Below are 14,597 nucleotides of genomic sequence, written 5' to 3' on the forward strand. Positions count from 1 at the left end.
CTGTTTGGCATAATTTGACTTAACTACATGTTCTAAAACTCTAACTTCTACTATCTGATTTAAGACTATGGAGGTTCTACAGGCCAGAAAACAGTTTCAATTTTTTTTCTAATGAAAGTTCATACTTATGCCCAAAATACTGCCCAATCTCAGAAAACATACAAATACTCACTTGTTTAGCCTTGGTCTTTGTAATGGTGTCAGATATAGGTTTCTTCCTCTCCTTCACAGCAGTTTTAGAAAACAATTCCTCAAATTCATGACAATCTATGGATGGCTCTTCAATTTTTTCCCAAATAAGTGAAGGACTAGAGTCTCTAAAGGTAAGCAAAAGACGAATGAAACAGCCATCAAACCAAACTACAAGATGTCATCATGAGCATAAACAAAAATGGAGAAGAGAAGGAAAGAAGGGCAGAAGAGAAAAAAACATGAGGAAGGAGTAAGGAAGAAAGAATACCATGTCTGTAAGACTGCCATTTGTTTTATCAACTTGATAAGAAAGTTAAAATACCATCATACAGAATGAAACCTTTGTCTAGAAAAAATACTTTCCAGGAATTCTTAGTTATCAAGTCACTATATGAAAACAAAGAAGAAAAAGCCCCTCTCAGTATAAGCTATAAAGGCAAGAAATATTTGATATCTCACAATTCCAACCTGACTCATCAGCTTTGTGGATTATGTATGGGTTAAAAAAGAAATTATTTTATGATCTAAGGTGACATCCTCCATCTCCTGTCCACTTCCATCAGCCCACTGTTATCTGACTTTAGCAATGCAGATTCATGTCAAACCGCCAAAAAAGGGTAGGTCCGTTTAAAAAAACAAAAGAAACAAAGGAACAAAAAACCAAAATAACTTCATATAATGTATCCGGATAAAGTGAGTTTGGGTCACAGTTTGAAATGATGCCACCACATATATATGTAACATGACAATTACAGAAAGAATGAGCTGCAAATTTAGAAGCAGTCAACTATCTAGATTCTTCTCCCCTAATGTGATTCAGTGAAGAGGAAATCAGTATAACACATGAGAATGAGGCCTGGAAGGATCCTAGTCTAAATGCATGCCACATCATACAAAAATTAAAAAAAAAATCAAGGGATCATGAAAAGTTAGAAAAAGGAAGGCCAGTGAAGTTTAAAGAACATGTTTTGTCCCCCACCAGCACGTTCCTCAGCCATGTGTCAGAGCACTGTCCCAGGGGTCAGGGGGCAACACTATGGACTATTTATGGAGAAGTAACATGCCACCAGCATACATGGTGCGAAGTGTTCTTTTATAAATATCATTCCCAAGTATGATTTTATGACTTCACATTGTGTCATAAACTCTCTATAGAAATGCCAGGAAATTCTCAAAACTAAATGATTTCACACATGGGGTGTGGATATGTACATTTTTGTATACCACATCTCTGAAGAGAAAGACTACTGCAAACAAAATGGAATAGTACAACAAGACTGTGCCTTCAAAAGAATGCAAAGTATATCCTGAAGAGTCAGTGTGTCTTAAGGACTTGATTTATATTTATAAGCTATTTGTTTGAGTGAGGTTCTGGAATGAGGCAATAGAGCATGAATGCTAAGAAAAATATATCCTTCCATTTTTATAAGATTGACCAATAATGATACAGATAGTTATCTGTACATCTTATACATTGATACACATCTGTCATTTGTTTTATATCTTTGATACTTCTGAGAAAAATCTAAAATTTGAAAGAACAGATCGCTTCACTAAATACTAACATAACAATATGCAGACAAGTTTCAGAGCAGTACTTAAAAAAAAACACTAAACTGTAATTTCCCCAAGAGTTTTAAAGGTAAATGCTCCCTCCCATTGACAAACTGTGCGAAGCTGAGCTCCAATTCATGTTACCTTTTACTATGCAGTTGAATTCTCGTCCAATACAGAGGCTTCATGGGCCGACAAGGCTCTACTGGCTGCTTCCTACTTCCTCTGTCTTGGTTCAGCCCTAGTCCAAACAAGCCAGCTGGCAATGGAGGAGGCAGAAAACCACACACTTGTGGTGCTGATAAAGTGCTACTTCCAACTTGAGGGGGGAGAGGAGGGCCTGATCCGGGAAGCAGAGGGGGTGGGGGAATGCCCATTCCAGAAGTTGGCAGGGTAGCTGGAGCAGATGGAATCCCCATTCCTGGCAAAGGAGGAGGTGGAGGAACCCCAACTCCGGGCAGAGGAGGGGGGGGAGGTATTCCTTCACCTGGCAAGGGAGGGGGAAGAGGTATTCCCACTCCGGGAAGAGGGGGGGGAGGAGGTATTCCCACACCGGGAAGAGGGGGGGCAGGAGGTATTCCCACACCGGGAAGAGGGGGGGCAGGAGGTATTCCCACACCGGGAAGAGGGGGGGCAGGAGGTATTCCCACACCGGGAAGAGGGGGGGCAGGAGGTATTCCCACACCGGGAAGAGGGGGGGCAGGAGGTATTTCCACACCGGGGAGAGGGGGGGGAAGAGGGGGGGGAGGAGGTATTCCCACACCTGGCAGAGGGGGGGGAGGAGGTATTCCCACACCGGGAAGAGGAGGAGGAGGAGGTATCCCTTCATCAGGCAAAGGTGGAAGAGGGGGTGGTAACATTTTTGTGCCAGGCAGAGGAGGAGGTGGGGGGATGGCCGTACTGGGCGGAACAGGTCCTGTTGTGCCAGGGAGAAGGGGAGGGGGGGCAGCCGCCAAGCCTGCGCCAGGCATGGAACTGGAAGACTCTGTGCAAGGCAGAGGTGGTGAGCATTGGACGTTATGGCCATTTTCAAAGGAAGAGAAGACAGAGTGTTCATGGCTGGTCTCAGACTCAGTGTGAAGAGGAGGCTGGAAAGACTGTGACCCCGCCTGCCTTTGACCATCAGAACCAGGGAGGGACGGAGGTGGTGGAGGCAAAGTGGGCTGATGTGGTGGAGGCAAAGTGGGCTGATGTGTGTCGAGCTGTACAGCTATTCTCCTTGGAGACACAATCAAAGAAATCTCTGAACAGAATTTTGTCTGAGGTCCGGAAGGTGAGGACGGCACAGCTGAGTCTCCACTTTGAGCCCCAGGTGGGTGGTGAGTGTACTCTGGCAGTGTATTCACAGAAGGCAGTACTGGCATCCCACCCTCTTCTGTCGGGGATGTCTGGATCGACTTTGCCTGTAAAGTCCTTTGATGACGTACATCCTTTTCTTCTAACCTGAGAGCTTCAAGACAGACATCTTCTAAGGGCACGACTCCATTCTGAGGCCCATGACGGCCTCTGGCCATATCCATGTCCAGGGCAGGAAACTGCTTCTCCAGTTCAGCGATTTTCGTCCTCAGATCCTCAATGGTCTGTTCCAGCTGCTGAATCACAGTTGCCTGTCCTTCAGACTTCATGTCAATAATTTCCTGAGGGACAACAAAGACATAGTTAAATATAAAATAAGGACTTGGGGTGCCTGGGTGGCTCAGTCAGTTGAGTGTCCAACTTCAGCTCAGGTCACGATCTCACCATTCATGAGTTCAACCCCCATGTTGGCCTGCTGCTATCAGTGCAGAGCCTGCTTTGAGAGAGAGAGAGAGAGAGAGAGACCAAAAATATTTAAATAATAAAATATTTTTTAAAGTTGTAAAATATATTTGCTTGTTGTAATAATTCCAGAAAGATTCCTTTACAGAGAGATACTATTAGTATTTCTATGTATCGTCTCCTTTTCACACTTGGACTTAAAAGTGGTTTATACATATTACCATAAAGTCCAAAGGCCCTTGTTTAAAGGCCCATCTTTAAATGATATCATTAAATACAAGTAGACCAGTGAAAATAGGGAAAAAATTTCTGAGTGACAATCCAGTTTATTTCCAAGACAGGCTTCTCTCATACCTTCCCAAATAATACTTGGTATTAAGATGTTCCCTAAAGACATTTTAAATCCTCAGTTTTAAAAGTCATCACTACCTTTTAAAGGTAATCACTGAAGGGATCCCCAATAAGATTATGTGAAATAGCTTTCACACCCATATGCGTATGTGTCATTTCACTTATATCATGATTACCTTAATTTTAATATTTTACCAAAGGCATTTCAGAAGTGATACCTGGATTAGTAAAACGTATAGATTATTTTCATTTCTCTGGTGTAACCTTAAGAGTGACCTGTAATCATCAGTAAATATTTTTTAAGTCATCCTGATAACTTAGTAGTGATCTCATTTCCCCATTTTTTTTATAATGACCATACAAAAAGGTTAGGTGATAAAAGGCACACAAGAAGTAAATTCTGGAAAAGGATTCTAAACTCAGTTCTCAAATGTTATTACCAAGACCAGCTCTTTTTCATTGTCGATTTGATGATAATGAAAGCACTATATGACCTCTTCTTCATAAAGCCATTATTCTCAGGAGCCAGAAACATAACAGGCTTTTTAAACACACAGAAGACAGACTTAGACAAAATGCCAAGATGGAGGAATTCATCCCAAATGAAATAAGATAAAGTCACAGTCAGAGATCTAATTGAAACGGATATAAGTAATAAGCCTGATGGAGAATGTAAGAAGGAATAATCATAAGGTTACTCAGTGGGCTTGAGAAAAGAGTGGAAGACTTCAAAGAGCCCCTTACTGCAGAGATAAAAGAGTTAAAAAAAAAAAAAAGTCAATAATGAAAAATGCAATAACCAAGATTTGAAACAGACCGGATGTAAGAACACAAGAATAAAAGCAGCACAGGAATGAATAAGTAATATAGAAGACAAATAAATGGAAAATGAAGAGGTTGAACAAAAGAAAGAAGATTTATGGAACATAAGAACAGGCTTAGGGAACTCAGTGATTCCATTGAATGTAATAACATTTGTATTCTAAGAGTCCCAAAAGAAGAAGAGAGAAAAGGGGGGCGGGGGGGAGCGGGCAGAAAATTTATTTGAAGAAATCATACCTGAAAACTTCCCTAACCTGGGGAAGGAACATATGAAAGCAATATAAAAAAAAAGAAAGTAAAGGATGTGAAGGAGAAGGAAAAGAAATAAGAGGAAAAAGAGGAGGAGAAATTGATCCTAAATCATAACAGCCTAGCACAATTGCAACTATTACACTTCTTCCTACATATTATTTATACTCTCACATTTACAAGCCAAGTAGTCTAACGTAACACTCAAAGCCAATGATCACAGAAGGTCATAGTACCAGTGAATGGAAGGATTCCTGAGAATTTTAGCCTTTCTAATTATGTATACAGGCAGCAGAAAAAGACTTCTTAAATAGAATCAAGACACTTTGGCAGTTATTTGGGTTGACTCCAGCACCCTCTACTTCTACGTGCAAAAGTGGAGGGAAAAAAACTACATTTATAGACTCCTTTGCAGTTAAGTTCATCCAATTAGATACAGCTAAACAGAGATTTAGAAAGTGGAATGATAGGAGCCATACTCCAAGTGTCCTTAACTGTTCTGTTAGTGACCAAGATCTGCTAACTGGAAGCTGCTCTGGAAGAATGTTCCACTGTCCACTCTCCAGTTTCCAATGGTGGCTTCAAAGGCTTTAGCTTCCCTGGTATACCAGTTATATAGGACCCCTTTGAAAAGTTTCAGCCTAAAAGCAGATCTTTCAAACTTTGTAATCTTTCCATGAAAAAATTAACTATATATATTAAGTCCTTCTGTTTAATATATCTAATATTGTTTCTAGTTCCCCAATATAGCCTGACTGATAGAACCATGTACCGATACTTGAAGATCCAACACAGAGGGGAAAAAAGGCTCTTCCAGTAAGCGGCCTGAGGTGATCTCCAAATACAGTTCATTATTCACTTGTCCCAGAATACTCAACAACATCTTGCACATCAAGAGGTTCAAATCTTCATGTTCACTTTAAGAACACTAGTGAAACCACACAGACCACCATACCACTAAGTATGTGAAAGAAACCACTTTACATAAGCAGTGGGTGCTATTCCATAGTTACAACGATGCAGTCGGTAGGTAGCCCAGGCAAAACAGTAGGTCTGGACACAGGGTCAGTGGCCCCAAAAGAGTGCTGAATTTTTGCTGCACATGATTAAAAATGCAGACAGTAATGCTGAACTTAAGGGTTTAGATGTAGATTATTAGGTCATTGAGCACATCCATGTAAAAAAAAAAAAAAAGCCCCAAACACAGACTGTCAGATTTATATAACTCATGGTCAGCTTAACCAATACATAGGCTCCTAATGCCACACTGAGATGATCCTTACTGGAAAAGAACAAATGCTTCTGAACCAGAAGAGGAGATTGTGAAAGGAAAAAGAGGAGAGGAGAGAAGAGGAGAGGGGAGGGGAGGGGAGGGGAGGGGAGGGGAGGGGAGAGGAGGGAAGATATCCCAGAATAAAATGAGGAAACAAAATTTTATAGACAGGATGGGACGGAACAGGAAGGGGAAGGGGAAATGGAAGAGGAAATGGAAAAGGAGAAGAGAGGAGAGGAAAAGAAAAGGAAAAAAAAAGAAAAGAAAAGAAAAGAAAAGAAAGAGGAAGGAAGAGAGAGGGAAAGAGAGAGAAAGAGAGGGAGGAAGGAAGGAAGGAAGGAAGGAAGGAAGGAAGGAAGGAAGGAAGGAAAAGACAAGACAAGGCAAGACAAGAAAAAAAGATATCCCAGAATAAAATGAGGAAACAAAACTTTAGAGACTAGGAATAAATTCAGCATAAAATAAATGCAAATGGAAAGTTTTTTTATTTTGTGGAAAAAAAGACTCTCTTCCTAAAGTAAAATGAAATAAAAAATAAAGCAACTATATTCTTATTTCTAATACGATTTTTTAAATGTTTATTTATTTATTTTGAGAGAGAGAGTGCGAGTGAGCAGGGGAGGGGCAGAGAGAGAAGGAGGGAGAATCCCAAACAGGCGCTATGCAGAGCCTGACATCAGGCTCGAACTCATGAACCATGAGATCATGAGTTGAGCCAAAATCAAGAGCCTGATGCTTAACCTACTGAGCCACACAGGCATTCCTCTAAAACTACTTTTCAGCTTAATGGTAAGCATGAGCAAATTATTAGAATTAAAATTACTCAACTGTTAATTTTCTATAGCACAAACTTTTTGACAAAAGTATATGATGCCATGATATATGACATCTTTTATGAGAAAATGTTCCCTTTCTTGTAGTATGTGAGAAATTCATCATTTTCCCCAGTGGCCTCCTTATGGCTCAAGTCATGATCTCACAGTTCATGAGTTCAAGCCCCATGTCAGGCTCTGCATGGAGCCTGTTTGGGATTCTCCCTCCTTCTCTCTCTGCCCCTCCCCTGCTCACTCGTACTCTCTCTCTCGCTCTCAAAATAAATAAGTAAGCATTTAAAAATTGTTTTAGAAATAAGAATATAGTTGCTTTATTTTTTACTTCACAATGCAAAATAATCTTTTTAAACATGTATGTCAATTATCATCCTTACCAAATTAACTAACTCTGTCAGGTGCTCATTAATCAATCACCTTTCACATGACTCAGGTTCTCTATCTCCTTCCCTGAAGTCGGGGATTACAAGATTCTATAAGAGTAATAATTTTACCTTATACCATATTTGTATCATGTGGCTTAAAACATCATTGATAAACTGACACTGCCCAAACCAAAGCATGGTAGACAATAATAGATAGTCTGTGTGAAGTGGGGATACATTTGGGGCTGGGCCTAATTCGATAAGTGGTCAATTTATTAGAGTAGATTGTTATGTTATGTACTTTACTTATTTTTTAAAGAAAATAGTAATTGAGGGCACCTGGATAATAAAATGATGAGAAAATAAGGAACTGACACACGCCATGAGCTTCACAGGTTTTCAAATGGAAGACAATATGAATTAGAATGGGGAAGCAGCAAGGAAATAGACAAGAGACCAAATCTCCAAAACTGACTTTACAGTAAATGCGGCAATGCTACGCTTGCGGTACGAAGAAGGTGGTGAAGTCAAGGAATTCGTGAAGGTGAGCACAAACAGACTGCACAAAGGCTGACATTCGTGTAGACAACTGTTCTGTACAGATCATTATTACCAATGGAGAACATGGAAAAAAGTTGTACTGAGGGACCATCTGCTTCTTCTATTATTCCCAATGTAGAGAGAACGAAAAACCAAGTTGCTAAAATCCTGATTCCCCTCTACGACCCTATCTTAACCTGCAAAATCCCAGCCCAAATCAATGTCACAATCCTCCGATTCCATTCCAGGAAATAGCGATTAAGCTCATCTCAAACTTAACTGATTAACCTATAAAATAAGGCCAGCCATCTATACTTACAGAGTAGCCAAATGTATGTAAGATTTTGGGCTCTGAATTCAGCTAAGATTCTTCAAAGAATCTTATCTGGCCTTCCTAATCCAGGACTATCAGTCAAGGGCTGGTGGGCTCTCAGAGACGACCAATTCTCCATAGAGCTATCTAGAGAAGGCTGTGGTGCCTGTCGGCAGTAAGAGTTGGTTTCTATTTGGGTTATATTTTTTTTAAGATTTATAAAGAAATGTATAAATGGTAAATAAGAGTTGTTATCAAGAAAAAGATGCTGTCTACTATCTGGTTATTTAAGCAAAAATCCTTTCAGAGCCCACCCACAAAGTTCAGATCTAATCTCTAAGAGCCAGGCACTCTGTGGTCCATGGAACATCCTCAAGTTGAAGGCCTGTTCCCTTGTGTCTTGTGCCTGGTACTTAATCTTCTGTCTCTTCTGTCTCCTCAGGGTACAGATAGATGGAGGCCTGTCAGATCCTCAAAGGATCTGACAGTGGTAAAATGTACTTTCTATTATCTTTAGATTTCTACACTTTTCAAAAAGACAGCATTTCCAGTAATTGTGTGACCGTTTCCCAATGCTAAGTGTTCTATTAAAAATTAAAATTAACAAATTTTTAAAAGGTGAATAGAAAACAAGTGGTCTTTATCATTTTTCACAGAATCCAAATAATGGGCACATCCTTATAAATGGAGGAAAGATAACAAGTCTATTTTAGTTATTCAACACAGTATGCAATATACTTTATATATTACCAGTGTTGAGATAGTTTGTGTTTTAAAATATTACTTCAATCCCCTAAATCATTTTAAGTGGTGAAGTCTGCCACCCACTTTGGCCGAACGATTTTATACAATACATTAGCCAAAATTCTTCCATTCCTGTATAATCTTATATGTGGGTGGTGATGCTTAGTTCTTATAAATTGTTTGAACACTTGCATATCACAAAATACAAGTTTCCATTAAAAAATAAAATGCTCACCAAAAACTTTTTCCGATTACAAGATTATGATTCCCAGAAAAAGAAACATTAATGTAACATTAAGGCTAAAACTGTCAAAAAGGAAGCCAAGATACACTCAAGTAAAGCGTTTGCTGAAAAGTTAATTTGCTTTGTCTTTGAAAGTTTGTGATGTTTATAATGTAAGCAAGATACTTTAATAGCCTAGAATATAAAAACAGATATTGGTAAGTTAACACTGTGATAATTTTTTGTAAATGTTAATATGAGATATGTTAATTTATTTTCTGTCATTCAGATTTTCAAGGTCTGCTAAATTCTAAGGCCATGTTACTGGCAAGTTGGGATACCTATAGACATCTGTAAAATATAAATCCTACTCTTCTCAAAAACATATAAATTCTCCGTCATGATTTAAATTCTAAACAACATTCTAAGGTTTTTGAACAAACCAATGGCATTTCGGATTTACAATAAGCCAATACGTGCTATACATGATTCTACAGGAAAAGAAGTCCAGATTTTATAAGATAAGATTATGCACAAAAATCAAGTACCATCACTTACAAGTTTGGAAAGGAATTTCAAGAAAGGAGGGAATATCAGAACACATGGTAAGCAGAAAATAACTTACCTAGGTCTTCTTAAAGCAGAACATATCACGGGAAAGAAGAGCTTCACACACAGAAAGCTAAAATGGCACCTCTGGAATCCTTACAGTGAAACAGATGAACTACTGAAATTCTAATATGGTTGAACGGAATGGATACGACAAATTATTCCAATCCCTTCATTGCATAGATGAGAAATGTGAAGTAGAGGGGAGGGGGATGTGTTAAAACTTATGATTGGCTGTATTCCTTTTAACATCTCTTCATTGCAGTAGTTGATAACAATTTGATCGATGAGAAGGTTAAAGTCAACATCATTAGTGAAAAACGGAAGTAGAAGTAATAAAAGTGTTGGAAAAGAGGGTCCGGAAAAATGAGAAAGAAACAGCAAAGAGAACCTGCTTTTCTGGTTCCCCTACATCTTCTGAATTTTCTCTGCAGTTATTTGAGCTACAGTTGGGGCAAGCTTCGGGATCATAATCTATCATAGTTCCAAACAGCACAAGAAGGAAAAACACTATTTTGTTCTGGTTTCTTTTTTTTTTTTTTTTTTTTCTAGGAGAGAGAGAGAGAGACAGCGCGAGCAGGGGAGGGTCAGAGAGAGAGGGAGTCACAGACTGAAACAGGCTCCAGGCTCTGAGCCGGCAGTCAGCACAGAGCCCGACGCGGGGCTCGAACCCACGAACAGCGAGATCATGACCCAAGCAAAAGTCGGACGCTCAACCGACTAAGCCACCCAGGCGCCCCGTGTTCTAGTTTCATTTTCGTTAATGATCTGTGGATATAAAATGAGGAAGTTCCACCTCCTCACCACTTTCCTTCCTTAACCCAAATAATCTCTAATATTAAAGACTTCATTAAAAAAAAAAAGCCCAGAGCGTGGAGGGAATTGAATGGGACGGATTACGAAGGTTAGCCAGAGCGGTAGAGTTGCCTTTCACCCCTGTAGCTCTCCTGAAGTTGCTCTGCCAGTAAACCCTCCTGTCCTTATTGTCTATAAGTTAATACTCTCTCCCTTCCATGTCTTTTTCTCTGTTTCCTCCTTTGGCTTTTTGGGGGGAGTAGGGTACCAAACCTACACTTACTCCCAAGACTTAGTTCTTAACCCACTATCCTCTCTGTATATGCTAGGAGAGCTCGTCGAGTTTTACATCGTTAAGTCTTCATCTCTATACTGATCATTGCAAAGTTCTTCTCTCCCATCAATACTTCACTTCCACATCATGATTGCTTAGCTATCATTGCTTTTTGATCACCTGGCATTTTCCTTAAACTTAAATTCCATTTATTTTCCAAAGAAATATCTAGGCACAGTAATTTCTCTCAATTACTTTTCCAAGCCTTTGGCTCATAATGTGTGTCAGAATCACATGGAAGACTTGCCAAAACACAAATTGCTAGTCCCCACCCGCAGAGCCTCAAACTCGGTAAGTCTGGAGCAGGGCCTGGGAGCCTGCATTTCTAACCAGTTCCCAGGTAACGCTGATGCTGCTGGTCCGGGGATCACACTTTGAGAACTACAGTCAATTTATACCCGAGCTATGGTTACCAAATCCTTTTACCAGATCAACACCTTAGTTCGGATTCTCCCGCCCTGACAACAGTGATGCACTGAGAGATGATAACTGGTCCTTCCTCTTGGCTCTGAGAGGCAGGGCACAGCCTCCTTGTGTTTGGGCACCCCAGACAGCACCGCAGCGCTGTGCCCCAGGGCGGGGGGGGGGGGGCCCACATTTTAAACAGCAATATCAACAAAAAACACAAAGAGGCAAAAAACATGACACTAAATAGATTGCAAAAAGGAAACTTGTTCACAGCATAAGCTAAAACAAGAAGGCAGAGTATCTATCGCCTTATTCCACCTCGGCGGGGCCAGTGTGTGCAGGGTGACTCAGCTTGTTCACCACTTTATGCGCGTCCACACATGGAACATGAAAGCCCTGTGAGTACTGATGTTAGGGCTACAAATATTGCAGATATGTCTTCTGCAAAAACAGAATCCATGAAGAATGTATCAAAACCTGATAGAACAACAATAATGACCATAAAAATAACAGCTAATATTTTGACTGCCAAGAGCACATAAATTAATGCATCTAAATGTCAAAAAACCGCTATGAGACAGAAGTCTATAGATGAGCGAACTAAGGCACAGAGAGTAAAATACTTTGCTTATGTCTGCAACTTAAAAGAATAACCAGCATTTGTGCCCAGGGAAACTTATCCAAAGCCCACATCTTCAACCACCACGTATGAAGAGAGGCAAATTTTCTACCATTCCCCAATAAGCACGCTCTGCTCTAGTCAGTGTGGTCTCCCAGTAATTAGCCATTCATCCAATATCTTCTGAGCTCCTAAAAAATGTCAGGTGCTATGTTAGATGCAAGAACGGCAAATAACATAAGAACAGTCTTAGCTTTCAGGAGCTCAACTGTCTATGAGACATGCCTAAGTCAACCGTTAAGGCAAAATAAGATAGGCGTATGGGTCCCAGAATAGGGATGCCAAAATGACTCTCTAGATTTAAGTCTAGGAAAGTGTGTAAGTGGAAGTAAAATTTAATGTGAGTTTAGATTAAGAAATAGGGATCAAGTAGATTTTAAAGGCAGGGAGGTTAGGAGTACAAAAGAAACATATATAAAAAGACAGCTATGAAGGATCCTAAACTAAGCTATTTTTCAGAAAACTAGGATATTTATTAAGGCTGGAACAAACCAAATGTAGGAAATAGTGGGTGGTAAGGCTGAAGACAGAGAATGGCAAGTAAAAGCCTGTGATGCAAACTCCAGAGTTGATTTTTTCCCTCAGATGCTAGGAGCAGTCACTGAATGAGTGTCACCAGATATCAGACCTAAGTAAATTTGGCTTTTAGAAAGATAACTCAAGGCCTTGTGGAGGAAAGATTAAAAGGGATTACGAGTGGAAGTACAGAACCCTGCGGGAGGCTATCACAACAATCTAGATAAGGCTGGACTCTGGCAAAAGACGCCAAGAGGGTGGAAAGCAAAGCTGGTTGCTAGAGGAATATACTAGGTCCCTTCTTACATCACCTGGCCACCTGGACCAGGCGCCGGCCATGTCCTCCCCGAAATCCCCCGTCCCCTGACAAAATGCCGCGTTCACTTTCCCTTTTGTGCCTTTATTCTCTTTTCTCATCTGAATTTCTTACTCTCCTTCCCTTCACCTGTCCAAAAACTATCACTTTCAGGATTTAATCTAAGTTTCACCCTTCCTAAGAAGCTGTCCTTAATTACAATTTCTCAACAGTATTCCTTTTTTTTTTTTTTTGGTTCTGTAATGCAATATATACTAAACACCTCGGCAGAATCATATTACATCTTGCAAATCATTTCATGTATATGCAAGAGCCTGGTACCTTATAATTGTTTATATTTCCTTCAATACCTGCCACAAATACCTTGCACACAGTACTTCAACAGATGTCCAATAAAGGATAAGCAATCTTGATAAGCTAAGAACTTTATGGGCTCAGCTATTCTTTTAGATCAGCTGCTACACCTATTTGCCATTCTCCATAGGAAATCAACAATGTTGTCCAACACAAACTAGCTTTCTACCATCTAAGCAAATGAAATGAAAGCAAAAACATAACTTCATTTCACCTCTAAGCCCTACTGCCCTAGAGAAAAGTGAAAACAAAGCGTGATATCTAATTCTTTCCTCACATTCTCATGTCACATTTTAACCGTTTTCCAGAAGCTGCCTGCTTTTCATTCTTAAAATTAACAGAACCATTTCTGCTTTTATTTCTAAAGTTAAAATGTCAAAATTTTTCTCTGAGCTAGTTGGGAGTTTCCACAAAATGAAAATATAATTTCCAGAAAAAAACCTCTTCCCCTTAACATATTAGGGTAAAGACCTTACCCAAATGTTACCCATTTTCAAGGTCAGTGCCTCCCCACCAGGCAGTCTTGCATCTCCTCCAATGCCAGCCACTTGCCACCTTGCCGCTCCCCTGGCTCACGGGTCAAAGTGTTTGTTAAGCACCAAAGAATTATCACAGATGATTAGAAGACCATCTCTCTCTCTCTCTCTCTCTCTCTCTCTCTCTCCCTCTCTCTCCTTTAACTCCTACTTTTCTTACTCTGTTGTATATTTTAGTTGTTTACTTGTCTTGTAAACTGTCATTTTGTGGATTGATAATAACCATAGAAATTCCTATTACTTTTTGCCTTGGAGTTTAGAAGGAACTTACATTAAACAATGTTTCCAGCCCTTTGATATGTGTAATACATTCCAACAAAATTCAAGTGGCTCCTTGTTTTTATAAGTCTCCATCATTATCCTTTCAGAATCATATTCACCCCACACCTTTCTTTTGATCTGACCAATGCTTCTTTTACTCTCTAAACATCTCTAGCCAAGATACATGTGAGTAATCCCTCAAGCACCATCAAGTAGGCTGCCTCACATTACTCACATCTTTTTCCTTGATTTGTTCCCAAATAAAGATGTTTCTGAAACTAATAATAAATTGTACTGAGTGGTTATGGTAGAAGAGCACTATAACAGATACTTTAAGAAGAACCAATGGAAAAGAATTTCTAACTCCTCAAATAAGCTTGCAATCAAATTAGGCATTGTGGAGACCAAGGGACACCGATCAGAGCAAGAACCTAAGAGAAGAGTTTTAATCCAATTTCAAAAGAATTGAAACTGCACTGAGATAGGATTTTGCTAGTTTCCTCAAGTCATAGCATTTTTCTGACCTTTTAGAATTTGTTTGCATATGAACTATACAACATGAGAGGTTGGGTAAG

At 39.7% G+C, this 14,597-nt stretch overlaps 1 protein-coding gene across 2 annotated transcripts in view; it reads right to left on the reverse strand.

The window, feature by feature from the left end:
- The window catches only part of FMN2 (formin 2), a 367,841-nt gene that overhangs the window by 240,663 nt on the left and 112,581 nt on the right, over positions 1–14,597 (reverse strand). Inside the window, exons 5-6 of one of the 2 annotated variants that reach the window (XM_039217406.1) lie at positions 1,891–3,383; positions 173–317 (exon numbers count right to left, since the gene is read on the reverse strand). The exons of the other annotated variant lie outside the window; for it this stretch is intronic. Of the exons in view, the coding sequence (XP_039073337.1) occupies positions 173–317; positions 1,891–3,383 (1,638 nt within the window). The remainder of the gene's footprint in view (positions 1–172; positions 318–1,890; positions 3,384–14,597) is intronic. 2 annotated transcript variants of the gene reach the window in all.

Source organism: Hyaena hyaena, unplaced genomic scaffold (genome assembly GCF_003009895.1).
Source record: "Hyaena hyaena isolate Hyena2069 unplaced genomic scaffold, ASM300989v1 scaffold_686, whole genome shotgun sequence".
In the NCBI taxonomy this organism is placed as follows: Eukaryota; Metazoa; Chordata; class Mammalia; order Carnivora; family Hyaenidae; genus Hyaena; species Hyaena hyaena.